The sequence below is a fragment of the Entelurus aequoreus genome, linkage group LG13 (assembly GCF_033978785.1).
Source record: "Entelurus aequoreus isolate RoL-2023_Sb linkage group LG13, RoL_Eaeq_v1.1, whole genome shotgun sequence".
Taxonomy (NCBI): Eukaryota; Metazoa; Chordata; class Actinopteri; order Syngnathiformes; family Syngnathidae; genus Entelurus; species Entelurus aequoreus.
The window spans coordinates 53,106,959-53,129,727 of record NC_084743.1 but is presented as its reverse complement, the minus strand read 5'-3'; the positions used below and the strand labels follow the sequence as shown (position 1 = coordinate 53,129,727).

Here is a 22,769-nt window from a genome sequence, read left to right as displayed (position 1 = left end):
CCGCTGGATACATTAAACAATGTAACAAGGTTTTCCAAAATAAATCAACTCAAGTTATGGAAAAAAATGTCAACATGGCACTGCCATATTTATTATTGAAGTCACAAAGTGCATTATTTTTTTAAACATTTTTTTTAACATTTCCAAAACTGTGAATGTTACAGAATATAAGTGTGACTTATTTTGTTATACTGTCAACCAATGTTGGCGTTAACACACTTTGTGTCTTTTTAACGCATTGAAATCAGAAAGGACGCAGATTTTTTTTTTTTTTTTTAATCATTTGTGGCCCACAGCTAATGTTTTAAAGGCCCACGGCACATTCTAAAAATACTATTAAAATAAACAAAAACATAACAAAAGTGAAATAAAAAAGCTTAAAGGTGAAATGTCATTTAGAAACAGTTGCAATGTTGACTAATAAAACAAAGTTGTTGTTTTTTCTTTCAAACTGTCAATGCTCAAAACATAATATTGAATCAAAATCAATGTTATTATGAATTATTGACCTATCAAAGGTTCCGATTACTTCACATCAAATATTCCACTTTGAAAAATTATTTTGGTGGAAGATTTTGCATATTTTGTGTGTTTGCCATAAAAAACATAGTTTTGTTTGACAAAAAAGGGCGGAAAACAAACAAACAAAAAACAACATTAAAAAACTAAAACATTTTGAAATGAGGAATAGATCTGAAGTTGATGTAGACTACAGAGATTTAAGCGCTAAATATAAAATGTATGTATGCCTTGGCACACCATTATCATCATTTCATGACCAAAACAAAACACTTTTTACACTTTTATACTGAAATAAATACACCTACAACTTATTAAATAAAAACATAGAAAAAACTACCAGCAGCGGTAAAGTTTAGATCCATGAAGGAAAGAAGAAAGTGAACTGAATAAATTTACATATGCATACACATTTGTTTTCTTTTGTATTATTATTTTTTAATGAATTAAGTAATGTTTATGACAACCTTTTTCCAAAACACAATATAGAATGTGAGATATAACAGGATAATGCATACATTTGTCATTTGTTTTCAAAACGCTTACAAAAAAGTGGGACTGGACCCCAAAACTTTACTGTGGGACCCCATTTTGAAAATTCCTAGCGCCAACACTGCTGTCAACAGAGGAGAAAAAATGCTTTATTTAAATAAATATATTATTTATAAAGCAAGTTCGAGTAGTCCCAGCCTTGGCGTGCTACCCACCTTGGCACGCATATATGTGTCCTCTTTTTGGGATTTCAGAATATGGTCAGCCTAATGTTGTCTGTCTATCTGTGTTGGCCATGTGATGAGGTGATGACTTGTCCAGGGTGTGCTCACTATTGACAAGTGATGTACTGAAAACTTGACCACTGAAAAAAGACTTTGATCACTGAAAATCGCGCTACCGAAACTTTATGTAAACAAAACGCACGCCATTGTGACTGTCTGAAGCGTTGTCAGCATGTCTGCAATGTGGAGGTAATATTTATATATATTGCAGATATACCTACAGACAGCCATCTACAAAATCTGCAAATATTAAAGGCCTACTGAAATGAAATGTTTTTATTTAAACGGGGATAGCAGATCCATTCTATGTGTCATACTTGATCATTTCGCGATATTGCCATATTTTTGATGAAAGGATTTAGTAGAGAACGACGACGATAAAGGTCGCAACTTTTGGTCGCTGATAAAAAAAAAGCCTTGCCTATACCGGAAGTAGCGTGACGTCACCGGAGGAAAGACTCCTCACATTTTACCATTGTTTACAATGCAGCGAGAGAGATTTTGACCGAGAAAGCGACGATTACCCCATTAATATGAGCGAGGATGAAAGATTCGTGGATGAGGAAAGTGAGAGTGAAGGACCAGAGAGGCAGTGCAGGACGTATCTTTTTTCGCTCTGACCGTAACTTGGGTACAAGGGTTCATTGGATTCCACACTTTCTCCTTTTTCTATTGTGGATCCTATTGTGGATACTATATCCTCTTGAAAATGAGAGTCGAGAACGCGAAATGGACATTCACAGTGACTTTTATCCCCACGACAATACATCGGCAAAGCTCTTTAGCTACTGAGCTAACGTGATAGCATCGGGCTCAAATGCAGATAAAAACAAAATAAATAAATCCCTGACTGGAAGGATAGACAGAAGATCAACAATACTATTAAACCATGGACATGTAACTACACGGTTAATAATTCCCAGCCTGGCAAAGCTTAACAATGCTGTTTCTAACGACGCCATTGAAGCTAACTTAGCAACGGGACCTCACAGAGCTATGATAAAAACATCAGCGCTCCACCTACGCTAGCCAGCCCTCATCTGCTCATCAACACCCGTGCTCACCTGCGTTCCAGCGATCGACGGAAGGACGAAGGACTTCACCCGATCATCCGTGCGGTCGGCGGCTAGCGTCGGCTAGCGCGTCTGCTATCCAAGTAAGTCCTCCTGGTTGTGTTGCTACAGCCAGCCGCTAATACACCGATCCCACCTACAACTTTCTTCTTTGCAGTCTTCATTGTTCATTAAACAAATTGCAAAAGATTCACCAACACAGATGTCCAGAATACTGTGGAATTTTGAGATGAAAACAGAGCTTTTTTGTATTGGATTCAATGGTGTACCAATACTTCCGTTTCAACGATTAACGTCACGCGCATACGTCATCATAAATAGACGTTTTCAACCTGAAGTTTAGCGGGAAATTTAAAATTGCACTTTATAAGTTAACCCGGCCGTATTGGCATGTGTTGCAATGTTAAGATTTCATCATTGATATATAAACTATCAGACTGCGTGGTTGGTAGTAGTGGGTTTCAGTAGGCCCTTAAGAAGAGGAAGTCCATCTCGAGCAACAGCGCGAAGCAAGTGTGATGTCATGCTCACTGCTGCTAGCCTCTTTTGTCGGTGACATCGAAGGACAGAAGTTAAGAGTCTCTAAACATTACAAACAGTACATTCTATAATTACACCAGAAGAAGATGCTAGATTTGTTGCTAGTTGTTTTTAATTAAAGAAAAACTTGTGTGCAGCTGGGATAGGCTCCAGCACCCCACACATTTATATACACATACACAAACAGAGAGAGAGCGAGAGCGAGAGCGAGAGCGAGAGAGAGAGAGAGATCATTGGCCTAGTGCAGGGGTCGGCAACCCGCGGCTCCGGAGCCGCATGCGGCTCTTTGACCACTCTGATGCGGCTCAGCTACATACTTGCCGACCCCCCCGATTTTCCCAGGAGACTTATGGATCTCAGTGTCTCTCATAGATAACTCCCAGGGAAAAAATAATCCTATTTAGACTATACATACTAGATAAAGGGCGTGCCCTAATTGCACTGCAGTAATTGTCCTCTATAGCATTTACATACAGCGTGCCAGTCCAGCCGCATGTTGCATGTTGTTATTAATCGCACACACAGGAGACAGCAAAGCATACTTACTCATCAGCCACACAGCTTACACTGACGGTAGCCGTATCAAACAACTTTAACATTGTTACGTTACAAATATGCGCCACACTGTGAACCCACACCAAAAAAGAATGAAAAACACATTTCTGGAGAACATCTGCACTGTAACACAACATAAACACAACACAACCATTACCCAGAATCCCATGCAGTCCTAACTCTTCCCGTCTAGATTATACACCCCGCTACCACAACCCCCCACACATCAACCCCCCCCCCCTCTCCTTGCGTTGGTTGAGCGGAAGAGTTAGTGCTGCATGGGATTCTGGGTATTGGTACCGTCAGTGTAAGATGTGTATTGGTACCGTCAGTGTCAGATGTGTATTGGCACCGTCAGTGTAAGATGTGTATTGGTACCGTCAGTGTAAGATGTGTGGTTGCTGACCTAGTACGGAAGAGTTAGTGCTGCATGGGATTCTGGGTATTGACACCGTCAGTGTAAGATGTGTGGTTGCTGAGGTAGTACGCCTTGCTGTCACTTTCGTGTGATCAAGCAGGTACACTGTTAGGGCAGACTGTAGAGGGCGGTGTCATCACGCTCTGATATTCGGGAGTCTCCCGGGGAAAAATGAGAGGATTGGCAAGTATGACGCTATCAAGCGCCATTCATTCAAAACTCGCGGGCTGCACTAACATCAAATGTCCACATTAAAGTGCGTGCCGGTGCGTGTGTCGGAGACCCTGGTTAACATAGCACAAAGCATTTAAGCTCTGTATGCAGTGTTTTTCATTTTAAATTGTAAATTTTTTTTTGTGGCTCCCATCACTTTCTTTAATTTGTGAAACTTGCCAAAATGGCTCTTTGAGTGGTAAAGGTTGCCGACCCCTGGCCTAGTGGTTAGAGGGGACCCCTGAGTTAGACAGTCCGAGCGAGGAGCATCGACATAAAACAAGTTCCACTGCCCTTTGCTGCTATGAAGTCACACTTTTACAGTGGTTTACTACTCTGCACCATGCTGCAGAAAGGAAACAGATCAACAGGCATCAAGTCGAAACTGTTCTCTCGTATTTGGAGGAAAACAAGCTACACCAACTAATCCATTCAGGAGCTTCCTGTTCCAAGAACTTCTTGAAACAAAATAAAATGGAAAGTGGGGGATTTATTGGGAAGTAGTGTGTCTGAGGTGACGACCCTCAAGCAGTCTGGGTCATGGAAGGCCAAAAAGGAAACCAGACAAGGGGAGTAGTGTGTTGGCCTGTTGCTAGAAAACACTGACAGGCACATACTGTAACTCATCCATAATTACTTTTGACAAACATGCACAAGGAATGAAAAAAAAAACTTGAAGTTCCTTTCTGTGACAGAAGAGGCTCACTCCAACCATATCAGACATTTTAGTGACTCATTTTGGCACAAAACAACCTGTCACAAGTGAAGAGAAACCACCTTATTGGCATTGTTCCCTTTCAAAACTGTGGTGAGACAAAACTAGAGGGATTCTTTTGCACACAAAATGAGTGCGTGTGTGTGTGTGTGTGTGTGCGTGTGTGCAGTCATTGGAGATTACAGACACGCACCACAGATGGCCAGCGCGTCTCGTCTTTTCACCGCCGCCACCATTGAGAAGAATGGCCAGCGGTGGCCCCACCTACCCTTCCGCCGCCCCCTTTTTCTTTTATCAGCACGTGTGTCCGTCAAATGGGAGCGTGTGTCTGCCACAATGGCCGCCAGACAAAGAGCCCAACTACCCCCCACCGGGAAGCTGAATAGGGGGGCACGTGGGCCTTGTCATGGATGGGACAATGGCACTGGAGGAGAGATGGAGAGAGGGAGCCGCCCACCAGCACCCACTTCGCCTTTGGGTGATGAGGGCAAGCCTTCCTGATGGCCCCGAGTTTTTGAACTTGTACCTTTTACTATTTGACACCAAATATCACGCTAAAAACGGCGAGCAAAAAGGCAAACATTTCAAAAATAGGTCTCAAAGATTCTGGCACAACCGACACTCTTGTCAAATCCCGCATCCAAGACGCTTTTATAGAAAATATTAAATGCATGCTTCGATATGGCCTAAAAATGTTACCGCAATATATATTGCAGCCTCCTGGGATAACGATATATATCATGATATATAATTTAGCGTATACAATATAATAGAAGCATCTCAAAACGGGTTACAAAGGCTCCTAATTTAGCTGGTTAAATATGCAGTAAAATATTGCATCATTTCCAGTTGCAACATTTTCTTAAAACTATTATTAATCTACTATATTTGGTTACTTTCTGTATGTACACTTCTGTTGAAATGTAAGAAGCACTTATTCTTCCTTTGTTTCAACACTTTACATTAATTTTAGGCGATACTACAAATTTGGATATTGATCCAATACCAATCAGTTACAGGGACAGTATTGGTTAAAATGTTCAATATCATTGAATGATTGCTTTTTTGATCACAATTATAATCTGACAAAAACACAGGATTGCAACAATATCAATTCAAGATTTAATTTATTTCCTACTATTGGCTCTGATTGAAATCCTTTGTTTTGTTGCCATTAAAGGGGAACTGCACATTTTTTTGGAATTTTGACTATCATTCACAATCTTTATGAAAGACATTTAATATTTAGAATGTCTTTCATAATGATTGTGAATGACATTTAATATTTAGAATGTCTTTCATAATGCTTGTGAATGATAGTCAAAATTCCCCAAAAAAGTGCAGACTTTTGATCACTTTTAAAAAAACTTTTGAACTGTGCTTTTTTAGGAATTTTGCACATCATTCACAATCATTATGAAAGACATTTATTATTTAGAATAAATGGAATTCTAAATAATAAATGTCTTTCATAATGATTGTGAATGATATTCAAAAAAAATTGTAACGTTTTTTTTTTTTTAAAGTGATCAAATGTCTGCTAACAATAGAGCTTATGGAAGCCGCTCTATTCTGCCTATAATACCCATAAAAAAACATCCAAACACCTCCATTAAAGTTTTATATGCAATGTAGTAACGGGCACAATTATAATAACATTTAATATTTCCATATTTTCATCATTTTAAGCATAAACGGCGCATTAATTTCAAAAACGCATCATTACGTTTGCTTTTTTTTTTTTTTAAACATCACTGATTACTGCTCAGTGCAGACTTTATGAGAGACAACAAACATAATAAAACATCACTTACTGGACTAGCTTTGCTGTCATTAGGAAGCCGACTGTTAGGATGTTTATATATTCTCATTTAGATGAAGAATGACTCAATACTCGCAAGAAAAGGGAGGTGGAGCCAAGAGTCTTTTGTGTTGTTCTTGCCATGTTCTGGTCTAATTTGACTGTCAAAGTGTACCAACATGTCGGAATACGTCCTCAGCCTTCTCCTATCCAGGTAAGAGGCATGATTTATGATCTACAATAAACTTCCAGGGAGCAGGGAAGCGAGGAAACAGCTTACCACTCGATGATGTAAAGATTACACACAAGCTTGTGATCAGGCCGCCCGCTATAAATCTGCATTATCGCTTATAATAATAACTATATCACTAACACCTGGTTAATATTCAATTCATGAAATGTAAATGGGAGTATTGTTGGCGCTTTTTTGGATGTTTTTTTAATTGGACTTTATGGGCGGAATAGAGGACCTTGCAGACCTTTATTTACGTGTATTTACAAGTTAGAATGCTTTGTGTCTATACCTTTGTTTCCATCCAAGTGCTTGCGGTTAGCGGTTAGCTTATACTCCTACAGTGTAGTGTAGCATGTTTAGCTAGTCCTCATCCCCCAGGGATGATACTTGTAAGAAACGTAGTTTATTTGCTGCCATGGAGGCGAGGATTTCTGACTTAGAAGTGGCCTTTCGCTGAGGAGGATTACCTGTCATTACTAATAAAGATAACTCTTCAGTAATGCGGACGCTGTATAGATCCGTTCTGGTGAAGAAGGAGCTGAGCCGGAAGGCAAACCTCTCAATTTACCGGTCGATCTACATTCCCATCCTCACCTATGGTCAAGAGCTTTGGGTTATGACCGAAAGGACAATATCACGGGTACAAGTGGCCTAAATGAGTTTCCTCCGCCGGGTGGAGGAGCTCATAGTAAAGCCGCTGCTCTTCCACATCAAGAGGAGCCAGATGAGGTGGTTCGGGCATCGGGTCAGGATGCCACCCGAACGCCTCCCTAGGGAGGTGTTAAGGGCACGTCCGACCGGTAGGAGGCCATGGGGAAGACCAAGGATACGTTGGGAAGACTTTGTCTCCCGGCTGGCCTGGGAACGCCTCAGGATCCCCCAGGAAGAGGTGGACGAAGTAGCTGGGGAAAGGGAAGTCTGGGCTTCCCTGCTTAGGCTGCTGCCCCTGCGACCCGACCTCGGATAAGCGGAAGAAAATAGATAGATGGATGGATGGATGGATGGATGGATGGATGGATGGATGGTAGAATCATATGATATAGCGTGTTGTATAATGTTTATCTGTCACCTTGAAGAAATTGCATAAAGAGGAAGATGACAATATAATGTAACTTGGACATCATCATCATCGGCAGTCACTCGTAGTCGAGTATGACTGTCCATCAATGATGTACAGAACAGAGAAGATTTAAGTTAATTTTTTTTTTTTTGACAAAACCTCTCTATCATCTAGCTATTGATTTCTGGTATCTGGTTAAAAACAAAAAATATATAATGTGTTTCTTTAATAAATGTAATGTTTCCCAGTGATAAACAAAATGGAGAACAGACGTTGCCGAGAATCGCACCCACGTTTTGAGGAATAGAAAGTGGTTGCGCGAACCATCGTGCTACCAAAGTTCTTTATCATCGTCCTTTGATTCTGTCATTTCAAAATCTATTTTTATTCTCTATCCAGATTCCAAACTGACCACAAGTACGCAATGTACAATGCTATGTTTTTGTTTACAGATGTATTTTATTCAAGACAAAGGTATTGCTTCCCAGAGGAAGCTCTTAATGTAGTTATTTCAAAGTGATTGCATAAAAATGTAAATTGATCTCTAGTCTAAAAAGAAAAACATTAAACAAATTACAATTTTGCTAATAGTAAGATGCAGTGTATGCAGTGTCATTTCAGACAACTAGTTTTTGATCAAATAAAAGCAAAACGTGTTTTTTAATTATCACTGTCGTTTTTATCCATTGGTCTCTTTAAAAATAAAAAAAAATCTGAAGAAAACGAAAATGTAATTTTTTGTTAAAAGTCGTAGGGAGTTTTATGCTGCCTAAACCGAAACAGATCATCCATGAGTGCGATCGGCTAATAATACTGATACGATCATATGTATGAACTGTACATTTTTCAATATATATATATATATATATATATATATATATATATATATATATATATATATATATATATATATATATATATATATATATAACACTCATTATGAGTGCTATTGACAGTTTACCAGTATCAACACAATATTTAAACTAGTTCTTATTCTCTTTTCTATCCATTTTCCATTTTCTACCTCTTATTCCCTTCGGGGTCGCGGGGGGCACTGGAGCCTATCTCAGCTACTATCGGGTTCTCTTTTGTTACATAAAAGTGTTTGATCAAAACAAAGTCCATATTACGCAATAACTAAACAAAAGCAAAAACCACTATTAACTGGTCATTTAATTGCTTTGGTTTTTGCCTTCAAAGTCCTCTTGTGTCGAGGGAATCATTCCCTGAGCTTGTATACATTGACAAAAACAACAATGAACGAAACAAAAATATAATTTTGATCAATCTTGTATCGAACATATACTGATGCCACCCTTAATGTCGACACCACCAATTTATGGATCGATTTGTCCAGGGTGTACCTTGCCTTCCGCCTGAATGCAGCTGGGATAGGCTCCAGCAACCCCAACACAACAATACACAACATAACATGTTGTGTATTTACTGTGACAATGCTGACATACTAACAGTTGTTGTTATAATACACTCTCTCTAGACTAGACTCTTATTAATCTACTTCTTAATTTCCTGTTAAGAGCTGCTCACTTTCTGCTGTAAAGTGCTTCCATCTAAACATCTTAAACTTTAAGCATTTATTTCTTGGTGTTGTTTCAAACTAGCTCAGCAGTTAGCTTAACTATAAGCATGCCTGCTCCTGGGTTGCTCTTGGTGTGTAACATGTTTAGCATCGTCCTCCAGTGATAATATTCTCTATAACGATACTTAAGATACTTGAAATGCAGTTTATTTGTCGTCACCATACTGTTTATGGAGATACATACTTGGCTGCTAGCCACTTGCCAGCCAGAGAGGATCTGTGTTTGTGATCAGGACTTAAAGGCATTAATTGGCAATAGTTAATTATATAGGTTTCCACAAAAATCGGCCAATACTAATCGGTGGCCGATCAATTGGTATATAGTCTTCACTCATCAACTGTATCATGGACATAGTAAAACTTTTTTCTAAAGCTCTGTCTGTAACTTGTCCTAGGTCTGACCATGTTGTTTTGCATGGTTTTACTTGGGTTTGTTCATTTTGTGCAACTTGAATACAACTAAAGTACTTTTGTGTGTATCCAAATACAGTATAAAGTTAAGTATCAAAATTAGAGATGTCCGATAATGTCGGACTGACGATATTATCAGACGATAAATGCTTTAAAATGTAATACCGGAAATTATCGGTATCGGTTTCAAAAAGTAAAATTTATGACTTTTTAAAACGCCGTTGTATGGAGTGGTACACGGACATAGGGAGAAGTACAGAGCAGTTGTGTCTCCCAGTCATACTTGCCAACCCTCCCGATTTTCCCGGGAGACTCACGACTTTCAGTGCCCCTCCCGAAAATCTCCCGGGGCAACCATTCTCACGAATTTTTCCCGATTTCCACCCAGACAACAATATTGGGGGCGTGCCTTAAAGGCACTGCCTTTGCGTGCCAGCCCAGTCACATAATATCTACGGCTTTTCACAAAGTGAATGCACCGCATACTTGGTCAACAGCCATACAGGTCACATTGAGGGTATCCGTATAAACAACTTTAACACTGTTACAAATATGCGACACACTGTGAACCCACACCAAACAAGAATGACAAACACATTTCGGGAGAACATCCGCACCGTAACCCAACATAAACACAACAGAACAAATACCCAGAACTCCTTGCAGCACTAACTCTTCTGGGACGCTACAATATACACCCCCCGCTAACCCCTACCCCCCTACCTCAACCCCGCCCACCTCAACCTCCACATGCTCTCTCAGGGAGAGCATGTCCCAAATTCCAAGCTGCTGTTTTGAGGCATGTTAAAAAAAATAATGCACTTTTTGACTTCTATAATAAATATGGCAGTGCCATGTTGGCATTTTTCCATAACTTGAGTTTTTTTAATTTGGAAAACCTTGTTACATTGTTTAATCCATCCAGCGGGGCATCACAACAAAATTAGGCATAATAATGTGTTAATTCCACGACTGTATATATCGGTATCGGTTGATATCGGAATCGGTAATTAAGAGTTGGACAATATCAGAATATCGGCAAAAAAGATATTATCGGACATCTCTAATCAAAATATTTTCACCCTACAAAATGACATAACTAGCAACCTCATGCAAAACTGCTTCTATTTAGTCCTATCCTGCTGTGTACGTAAAGAGTATGCCCACTTGTTTGTAATTTCAGGAAGTTGTAAAAAAAAATGTGTTGTAGAGGTCAAGGAGCATAGTAGCAGAGATCTTGCAACAGCTGGGCTGAAACAGAGGGGGAAGTAAAAGAGGGGACACAGTAAATGAAGGCATGTAAGCCATAGGAAGGTTGCTGACAGGCTCTTTTGAGACAGCAGCTGGTTGGAGAGAGTATCTCACCAGCTGTGCCTCCACTGACCTCTACCAAAACCCTCTTCAACCCCCACAAACTACCATCCCCCGATTCTTTGGTCAAATGTAGGCAAACACGCTCCACACTCAACCATCTGTCAGTCGGAGGCGAGGTGTGGCTCATGATTGCTCCATAAAGTGTCAAAAACATCTAATCATGCAACCGTACAAAATCCCTGGAGACTATTCCTAAAAGGTCTTTTGTGATGCCTCAAGCCTGCAGACGAGTTTCATGGATAGATAATTGCGCTTCAAACACGATGACTAATCCATATTTGTAAGGCAAATATTACATTCAGTAACATTAAGGAAGATAGACAGGCAAGCAATCAATCGTCAAGGTGAACAGTTATTATTTTGGTCACATCCATTACATAAACACAGAACCAATCCACACAAATGGCTTCAAAGGGGAGACGATGGCAGTGCCCAAGGACACGTCATTAGTGCACAAGAAGTGGATAAATGTTACTACCAACAATAATTAGGGGTTGTGTGATATATTATAGAAACTAATATATACAGTATATTCATTTTTTTGATCGCCCTATTGTTATAATACATGGTGATGACAAATGTATAGCCGTGTCCCGCAAAATTGAGAGTGACAAGCTGCAATGTAGACTCCCGAGTGACGACTAGCTAGTTTGGCTAAAGTCTCCCCATCCACAGTGCGGCGCTGCTTCTATGTTACTAATCCTCGCCGCCATGGCGGTAAATAAATTAAATTTTCTTTCAAATAGGGGTGTGTCGATCGATCAGCCAACGTGATTGCCACTGCATTTCTTATTCCATCCATTCATCCATCTTCTTCCGCTTATCCGAGCTCGGGTGGCGGGGGCAGCAGCCTAATTGTCCAGCTCCTCCCGGGGGATCCCGAGGCGTTCCCAGGCCAGCCGGGAGACAGTCTTTCCAACGTGTCCAGGTTCTTCCCCGTGGCCTCCTGCCGGTCGGACGTGCCCAAAAAACCTCCCTAGGGAGGCGTTCAGGTGGCATCCTGACCAGATAACTGAACCACATCATCTGGCTCCTCTCGATGTGGAGGAGCAGCGGCTTTACTTTAAGCTCCTCCCGGATGACAGAGCTTCTCACCCTACACTACCGTTCAAAAGTTTGGGGTCACATTGAAATGTCCTTATTTTTTAAGGAAAAGCACTGTACTTTTCAATGAAGATAACTTTAAACTAGTCTTAACTTTAAACTAGTCTTAACTTTAAAGACATACACTCTATACATTGCTAATGTGGTAAATGACTATTCTAGCTGCAAATGTCTGGTTTTTGGTGCAATATCTACATAGGTGTATAGAGGCCCATTTCCAGAAACTATCACTCCAGTGTTCTAATGGTACAATGTGTTTGCTCATTGGCTCAGAAGGCTAATTGATGATTAGAAAACCCTTGTGCAATCATGTTCACACATCTGAAAACAGTTTAGCTCGTTACAGAAGCTACAACACTGACCTTCCTTTGAGCAGATTGAGTTTCTGGAGCATCATATTTGTGGGGTCAATTAAACGCTCAAAATGGCCAGAAAAAGAGAACTTTCATCTGAAACTCGACAGTCTATTATTTTTCTTAGAAATGAAGGCTATTCCACAAAATTGTTTGGTTGACCCCAAACTTTTGAACGGTAGTGTATCTCTAAGGGAGAGCCTGCCACCCGGCGGAGGTAACTCATTTCGGCCGCTTGTACCCGTGATCTTGTCCTTTCGGTCATAACCCAAAGCTCATGACCATAGGTGAGGATGGGAACGTAGATCGACCGGTAAATTGAGAGCTTTGCCTTCCGGCTCAGCTCCTTCTTCACCACAACGGATCGATACAGCATCCGCATTACTGAAGACGCCACACCGATCCGCCTGTCGATCTCACCACCCACTTTTCCCTCACTCGTGAACAAGACTCCGAGGTACTTGAACTCCTCCACTTGGGGCAAGATCTCCTCCCCAACCCGGAGATGGCACTCCACCCTTTTCCGGGTGAGAACCATGGACTCGGACTTGGAGGTGCTGATTCTCATCCCAGTCGCTTCACACTCAGCTGCGAACCGATCCAGTGAGAGCTGAAGATCCTGGCCAGCCATCAGGACCACATCATTTGCAAAAGGCAGAGACCTAATCCTGCAGCCACCAAATCGGATCCCTTCAACGCCCTGACTGCGCCTAGAAATTCTGTACATAAAAGTTATGAACAGAATCGGTGACAAAGAGCAGCCTTGGCGGAGTCCAATCCTCACTGGAAACGTGTCCGACTTACTGCCGGCAATAATGTATGTTGCTGTATGTATACTTTTGATCCAGCAGATTTGGTCACATTTTCAGTAGACCCATAATAAATTCATAAAAGAACCAAACTTTATGAATATTTTTTGTGACCAACAAGTATGTGCTCCAATCACTCTATCACAATAAAATAAGAGTTGTAGAAATTATTGGAAACTCAAGACAGCTATGACATTATGTCCTTCAAGAGTGTAAGTTAACTTTTGGCCACGACTGTATATTTAAATGTATGTTACAAATCGTATAGTGTGAGCACAAATAGGTTTTTTTTGGTCGGGTAATTTATTATAGTGCATTTATTAATTTAGATGGATTAGGAAAAAAGTTGACCGTTTTTTTAAAAGGTAATCGTGAATAAAAAAGTGATTATGTTACAAGAATGTCATCGACTCAAAGCGTTTGCTCAACATCTCATTAGTTGATTTGAGGTCATTCCTACAATTGTTATTTATGTTTAGTGCTATTTTGGCATTTGTCAACACCTCTTTTCTGATGATCTCAAGGGATTTATGTTCAAAGCTTTCACTAAAAGCCCTGTTTTTGCCAAGATGCAATATTTGCCTACAGATCATGTATTAGAATTAGAAGTAGAGCTATTTTCATGGTTACTTGGAAAAAGATGATCGGGACATTGTGCATAAATGTAAAAACAGTAATATGTGCTTACCTCTTATCCACTTTAAAATTATGGAAATTGTCAGTTGTGGTAAAATGTAGAAATGTCAACGCTGCATGTACTTCCATGGTTGTACAATATTGTAGCTGGGCGCTTTGGAGTTTTATAAAGTAGTTGTATAGGTATACGATACTTTGGATTATAACCAGATGTACTGAACCTACTGGCCTTCTTCCATATGTCTTGCATGTGTGGAGAAATTGACAATAAAGAATCTTTGAAGTCTTGAAGCTTTGAATAATTAGCATAAATATGTCATCTGTAAAATCTGATGCAATATCCAAGCTACCAAACCCATCAGTAGCCACGTGTACATGGAACAACATTTATTTAATCTGATAATCATTTGGATTAGAATGTTAATGTGTACATGGACCCTGAAGAAAATATTTCACTGTAACGTGCATTTTCATGCATCACACCTTAAATCGGAATACTTTACTTTGACTTGCGCGGAACATAACATAAACGGAAAGGTGTGTTGTTTGTGCTATGGCACCATCTTTTGGACGAGTTTGCTCACTGCAAGTGCTGAAGAAGCAGTAGACTTCCACTGTAAACAAACATGGCTTTGTGCATTTCTGCTTGCCCGACGTTATCACTGTATTTATTTATCTTTTTTTTTAGAGATGTCCGATAATATCGGCCGGTCGATATTATCGGCCGATAAATGCTTTAAAATGTAATATCGGAAATTATCGGTATCGTTTTTGTTGTGTTTTTTTTTATTTATTATTAAATCAACATAAAAAACACAAGATACACTTACAATTAGTGCACCAACCCAAAAAAACTCCCTCCCCCATTTACACTCATTCACACTCATTCACACAAAAGGGTTGTTTCTTTCTGTTATTAATATTCTGGTTCCTACATTATATATCAATATGTATATATCAATACAGTCTGCAAGGGATACAGTCCGTAAGCACACATGATTGTGCGTGCTGCTGGTCCACTAATAGTACTAACCTTTAACAGTTAATTTTAGTCATCTTCATTAATTACTAGTTTCTATGTAACTGTTTTTATATTGTTTAATTTTCTTTTTTATTCAAGAAAATGTTTTTAATTTATTTATATTATTTTATTTTATAATTTTTTTGAAAAGGACCTTATCTTCACCATACCTGGTTGTCCAAATTAGGCATAATAATGTGTTAATTCCACGACTGTATATATCGGTATCGGTTGATATCGGTATCGGTAATTAAAGAGTTGGACAATATTGGAATATCGGATAGCGGCAAAAAGCCATTATCAGGCATCCCTAATTTTTTTCCTTCTGTTCACTACTTTTGTTTTACCTCTCTGTTTGAAATGTAGCTGTTTTGTTCCATTTATGTTGCAATGTGTGTAAGTTGCCGCACGTCTTCATGTTACGACATTCTGTCTATGTGTCTGATGCTAGCAGTTAGCACTTGAAGTAGCTGTAATGTCGTGAATAAAAGTATTATTATTGTTATTGCTAAATCGACACATGACACTCCAGACCATACTCTGGTTTTTGCTAGTCTTGTTTTAAAGCAACAAACTCAACAGCATATAACCCTACGTCTGTTCATGTTAAATGGGGGAGACAGCAGCAAGACTATTGCTTCTTTCCGAGACTAATACACTTAGTCCCCCTCCACCACCAAAGTAAATCTGACATCAAAGACATGCGCAGTAAGTAATTCCAAATTCCAATTCCAAATAATTCCAACCCGAATTTCTGAAGATGTGTTCTCATGCACTACAATCAGAATGAAATTTTGGTCCTTGTGAGCGGGTCAGAATATTCCGAATGGAGTGTTTACATGAAGCATTTGTATTCGGGTTAGGCTTTTAATCAGATTAAATGTGTTCATGTGCACATAGCTAATGAAACAGACTTTGGATTTGGCCATGACGTATGCAGTAGCAGCAAATGCTCTCAGAGATAGGAATAACATTGTGTGAGAGATAAAATGTGATGAAAAAAAACTCACTAAAAGCAACTCGCTGCTCCTAATGTTAGTCTCCAAAAGTCGTTAGATTCGTTGCTAGTTGTGAAAAAACTGTATTTCAAGGATTCCCTAAATAAACACTAATCCCAATTGCTATGTCTTCTTCTTCTCTGGCAGACCAGGCACACATAAGGTGTGTGAAGAAGCAGAGTTTTAAGTTGTAAGAGCTACATCCATTATTGTGTGTCTATTTGCGTGGGCGATCGGGTAGGGCCAAATCTATTTGTGGCGGTCCAAATGTATCTGTGGCGGGCTGCCACAAACGAGAAAGGCTGTCATCCCAGCAACTTTTAATTATTTCCAACCAATGGGCTCCGCCTATAGAAAAGGACATGTACGCCAAAGGTGTCATGAACATTCATAACTTATTGAGTTTTGTTTTATATTTTTCCTGTTTGTTCCCTCCAGCGAGGCCGCCGTCTGTCTCTCCCCCGGCAAGGTCGTCGCCTACTCCGCCTCCTCGTTTCCGGTGGGTCCTCTCCAAACGCTACCTCCTGCTCTGCCAGCAACAGCAACGCCCAGGACCTTCGACGTAGCATTCATCCTGTGCTCCTCGTCCCCCTCTTCGCTACCTGACACTCCCCCGCTGGATACATGGAATGGATTGGTTGCTGTCCCTCCAGCCCTTCATGGCGGGGATGCAGTTTGGCGGCCCTCCCTTCCTTGGATTTGGACTTTTAGTCTGAGACTGATTTATAACGACTGCAGTCCGTTATAGTAGGGGGGCGGCGTCCTGTCATGATCCTTCATGTCTTTTTTGGTTTTGTGTTGTATTTTTCCTATTTAGTCCCTAAATTGCTTTTTTAGTCTCTACTAAAAAGGATGAAACTCTTTTACCTGCACGCTGTCTTTTGTCTCTGCATCCTGGGGTCATGCCATTACCAACAGGAAAAAATTGTCTGTTGTTAAAAAAAAAAAATTTTTAACTCAGAATCGCATTATTTGGAGGGTTCCCTTGCATCTTAGTTTGAAGCATGGCATTAATTGTCAACAATGTTTAAGTAAGCTTTTGTGGATATTCAATAAACAGTGCATAAGTGTATGCAGTAAATGCATGTGTTCATCAAATATGTTATGTGTTAGGTTCTTTTTAAAAGATTTCTGCTTGATGACAAATATGATCCTCTGCCCTCTTTTCAATCCCTAAAACTGGTTTACTCCAAGGCCACCTCCCCCCTAAAGGGTTAGCAGTGTGAATATTAGATAGGGACAGATTGTATTGTGCAACACAGACCTACATACAACACACAAGGGCATGAATAGGTGTGGAATTAGGAGCATAAAAAAAGCAGATTTTACATTAATAGGGGATTAAATTAGGTCTGCACGATTTTGAGAAAAAAAAACGAATTGCCATTTTTCTCTCCAAAAGCGCTTTTGTTTTTAACATATATTATACAAATAAATGCATAAGACTGCAACTATAACAAGTGAAGGAAGAGATGTTACTAAATTTCAACATATTTTGGTCTTAAGGTGCCAAACATTAGAACAATATGTAATAATATACTTTCAAATATATTTGGCTTTATGTAGACAGACTCAGAGCTTTTGTCTACATCATGCTCTTAAACTGAAGAAATGATAACAAATATACACTGTTTATAATATAATCATAATAATTAGAGATGTCCGATAATATCGGACTGCCGATATTATCGGCCGATAAATGCTTTAAAATATAATATCGGAAATTATCGTGCATCGGTTTCAAAAAGTAAAATTTATGACTTTTTAAAACGCCGCTGTACGGAGTGGTACACGGACGTAGGGAGAAGTACAGAGCGCCAATAAACCTTAAAGGCACTGCCTTTCCGTGCCGGCCTAATCACATAATATCTACGGCTTTTCACACACACAAGTGAATGCAAGTTATACTTGGTCAACAGCCATACGGGTCACACTGAGGGTTGCCGTATAAACAACTTTAACACGGTTACAAATATGCGCCACACTGTGAACCCACACCAAACAAGAATGACAAACACATTTCGGGAGAACATCCACACCGTAACACAACATAAACACAACAGAACAAATAACCAGAACCCCTTGCAGCACTAAACTTTCCGGGACGCTACAATATACACCCCCTGCTACCCCCCACACACACCTCAAACCCGCCACCCCTACCTCTTTATGCTCTCTCAGGGAGAGCATGTTCCAAATTCCAAACTGCTGTTTTGAGGCATGTTAAAAAAAATAATGCACTTTGTGACTTCAATAATAAACATGGCATTTTTTCCATAACTTGAGTTGATTTATTTTGTAATTATGTAATTGAACATCTTTAAGTGCATTTTTTTCCCCTGAGTTGGAAAAAAGAGGTTGGACCTTATCTTTGTTTGTTGCCATCACGTGATCACGGCATTCTCGCTTGTTCGTCTGTGTTGATGGGCTCATATTGCCCATTTGATTAGAAGCTGAAATATTACCACAACGAGACAATTGGCTTTGTAACCATATTTTTTTCCTTCCTAATTTTCTTTTACTTTGCTGAACTTCTCATTAGCGAGTCGCGAAGCTCTCCGTTTGTGCTTCCTGTGTGCGCGGTCTAGCTGAGTCGCTCTCCGCCCACCGAGACAAAGACGGCTCACTACATTCAATTAATTCTACTGTTAAAAAAACGCACTCAGGCGCTAAGAGTGAGACCTCTCTGTTTGAAGCGAGAGACCACTAAACGTGAGGTTCAACAATTCTAATTGGCAAAAATGTCTGTCACTCAAATGACGGCGGAGGAAAAAAACTAAACCTCAACCACTAGCGGTTATGTAATCATAATAATTAAAACCTTAATGTTGATTCAATGTCAATTAATCATACAAATCATTTAACTGCAACTCTTAATCCTTTTTTTTGTATTGGATCTTGCTGGTTTATACAATGGGACAGCAAGTGACAAACATATATCAGTGTTTCCCACACATTCATTTATTTGTGGCGGCCCGCCACGAAAGAATTACGTCCGCCACAAATAAAATAAAAACATTTAAAAAATAAAAAAACATTTATTTATTTTTTTGTCCTGTCCAGCTTCTCAGGCAAATCATATAGTTGATGTAGATGCCCATATAGGCTGTTCAGATTAACTGTCATGACGCGGAGTCGAACCCGCGTTTCCTCTGCACCTGGAGCTGCAGGCAACTCTGCTAACCCCTCTGCTGGCAGCACACTCAGACACACCTCTGCTCGCGCTGAGCACAACACGCCCACACAGCAACAAGCCTGCAAGTAATCACTGATCAGCGCACCTGGACTTGACGAGGGGGAGCGGCATAAAGACCAGCGGACCCGAGGAACCTTTGCCAGAACGTCGCTAACCTTCCAGTAAGCATCACGTCTGGCATTCCTTTCCCAGTGATTTCCTCGTCCTTGTTTTGCTTTCTCTCTCCGTGTTTCCCCCTGGTTCATGCTCTTTTGTATTTCCACAGTGACTCCCCTGTCCTCCGTGATCGTGCCTTGTCACTCGACACCCATCCGGTTTCCTGACAGCCCTCCTCGATCCATGACCTCCCTGCTCGGACCCAGACCACGCTGCCCTACTCTTGCCCACGACCACTTGCCTGTCCACGAACTGCCTCTTCGCCTTGCCCCCTTGGATAACGACGAAAGATACAACCAACATTTACAGACAACAACCCTTGGTAACATTTACATTATTAATTTTACACATAGTCAACACTCACTCACTTTGAGTAGCATACACATGCCACGTATTCATCAAAGGTTTCAAATAAACCTTGTAAACCGCAGTCCTGCCCTGGTTGTCGCCTCCTTCCCTTCTCTGATACACATTTACTTTACAAAAGATAAGTGTAGGATAATTCTCTTGTTGCCTTATTTGTATTTGACCACTACTGTTTTCTGTTTATTTGTTACTGACTGTGGCAGGACACCTCTGCCTCTGTTTCACTTTATGTTGCTGGTAAATAATATGGTTGTAGTAGTAGGCTTAAGTTAAATTATTTAGTATGCACTAATTAAAGGGGCAGAGCTTTAAGAGACATTTTAGCTTTTATATTTTATAAGATATATTTTTTGTAAGAACCACAATTAATAAATATATTTCAGTGAATAACTTATTGTTCAAATCTGTATATAAATATGTACATAAAGTGTTGTAATTATATTGTAAAATGGATGGATGGATGGATGGACGTTTAAAACAAAACTGTTATTAATTAGTAATTATACATTTTTTGAGCCTTTTTAGAGAAAATCATATCGTAGTACATTATGCAAATTCCTCGATGATGTCATGGTGACCACGCCCACAGTCACGCCCCCACCGCCACAGGTATCTTGGCAGTTTATGGGAAACACTGTATATTTTATTGTGGGAGACAAAAACAAAAGTGTTGCATATCCTGCTTAGTTTTGGGGAATTTAACTGTACTTTTTACTTGGGCTAACTTGACAAAACCCACGCAGAGCATTCTACCCGTCCATTTGGGATGGAGCATCCCACACAGCTCACTCAAAGGACCAAACCACATCTAACTTAAAATCCTACACATGCCAGGCTTTTATTAATTTATTATTATTATTTTTTATGTGTATATATGTGTATGTATGTATATATATATATATATATACATATATATGTGTATGTGTGTATGTATGTATGTATATGTGTATATATATATATATATATATATATATATTTTTTTTTTTTTTTTTTTTTTTTAAATAATTTTTATTATTTACTTACTTTATTTTATTTAATTATTTGTATTTGTTATTTTTAATTTAATTTAATTTGTATTTCATTTCATTATTTTTTTTATTTTTATTTTTATTATTATTTTTGTTTAATCTTATTTATTTGTGTGTGGCGTCGCGCGGGTCTCGCTTCCTGTTGGGTGGGGTCCGTGCCCGTGTGGCCCAACCTTGCGCTGTGGGGTCTCTGTTGGCGACTTGATGTGGTGGCGGCGCGGCGCACATGTCTGGTCTGGATACTGTGTCTCGGTTGTTTGGGCGGTGGTGTGTTTGTGCGGGTTTGGGTTGGGGTGGTGGGGTCTTTTGGTGGGGGCGGGGGGTGTTGGTGTCTCTTGTTTGCGTGTTGGCGTTTGGGCTCGCTGGCGGGCTGGCGCTGGCTGGTCTCTGTGATCCTGTTGGCGTGTGGTTGCCGGTCGCGGTTTTTTTTTTGATCGCTTTGATCTGATTGGGTGGTGCTGGCTGTCTGGGGGTGTTGTGGCTGCCGTTTCTGCTGCCGTTTGTTTGTGGTGTGGGCGCCCGTGGCTGCTGGGTCTGGTGCAGGGGGGTGGCTGATGTTGTGACTGGTGGCAGCGCGCGCGCGCGTGGTGGTTGTCGGGGCTGACAAACTGTGTATATGCATGTGTATGTGTATGTGTGTGTGTGTGTGTGTGTGTGTATGTATGTATGTATGTATATATATGTGTATGTGTATGCATGTGTATGTATGTGTACATGTTTATGTGTATGTATATATATATATGTATGTATATTTCTGGGGGTACGTTCTGGGCCTGCCTGTCGGGTGGGGGTCGGCGCCTCAGGCAACTGGATCCGGACTGCGTGTCTGGAGCTCCTGGGTCCCACCGTCCATCCCTTCCGGGTGCCCGTCTTGGTTGGGGCCTGCTGGGTCTGGTCCCTGCGTCTACTGTGGTAGTTTGGTGCTGCAGGGTATTCCGAGGTGCTGCGAGTCGGCCAGTTGTTGGGGTAGCGACCTTGTGTGTCAGCATGTCTGTGATCTTCTTTTAATTCTTTTTTTTTTTTTTGATAAATAGATTTAATTATTTATTTATTCTTATTTTTTTAAATATATTTTATTAATATTATTATTATTATGTATTTATTTATTTTATTTATTTATTCCCCTACCTCAGGGGGGGGGCGGGGCGGTTGCTGGTTGTTCCATCTCCATCGTTGGGGTCCCTGCGGGTGGGGTGGGTGGTTCCTGTGGCCCCGTGCTGGGTGGTCCTGTGGCGGCCGGCTTGGGTGGGGTGGCCGTGGGCTGGCCTCGCCGCGCTCTCCAGGGGTGGGGGGGGGGGGGGGGGGGGGGGGGCTCGTGGGGGCCCTGTTGCCGGTGGGGCGGGGGCAGTCTTCCCGTCCGGTTGCGGGGGGTCTCCGGGCCCCTCGGGCGGGGCGTCCCGCCTTTCTGTCCGTGTGGGGTGTGGTCTCTCGCTGGCTTGGGGTCTGGCTGCCCCCTGCTTTTCTCGTGCCTTGTCCTCTGCCGGGTGCGTCTGTCTGCGGCCTGCTGCTGACCCTTGTGGGCGGTGCGGTGGGCCAGGCTCTGGGGTTCCTATCGCTGTCCGGCTTGGCTGCGTGGGGGCGGTGGCCCCTGGTTCCCTGGGCACCACACCTACTGTTTGTGGGATGGGCTCTCGGGGAGGCTGGGGCCGTACTCTGGCTCCCGCACACACTGGGAGTCAAATGTATTGTACATGCAAATTCACATATACTCACACACATACATACAGACATACATAGGTACCTACGCTCCCACATACATATACAAATAAATACAGTACATATTTACACACTCAAAGTTCGTACATCCACACG

At 40.9% G+C, this 22,769-nt stretch overlaps 1 protein-coding gene across 3 annotated transcripts in view; it reads right to left on the bottom strand.

Annotated features, from left to right (window-relative positions):
- The window catches only part of numbl (NUMB like endocytic adaptor protein), a 167,918-nt gene that overhangs the window by 89,811 nt on the left and 55,338 nt on the right, over window positions 1–22,769 (bottom strand). The window contains exon 1 of one of the 3 annotated variants that reach the window (XM_062067992.1): window positions 14,245–14,919. The exons of the other annotated variants lie outside the window; for them this stretch is intronic. Coding sequence (XP_061923976.1) covers window positions 14,245–14,579 — 335 coding nt within the window. The 5' untranslated portion in view covers window positions 14,580–14,919. Of the gene's footprint in view, window positions 1–14,244; window positions 14,920–22,769 lie in introns of those variants that run through there. 3 annotated transcript variants of the gene reach the window in all.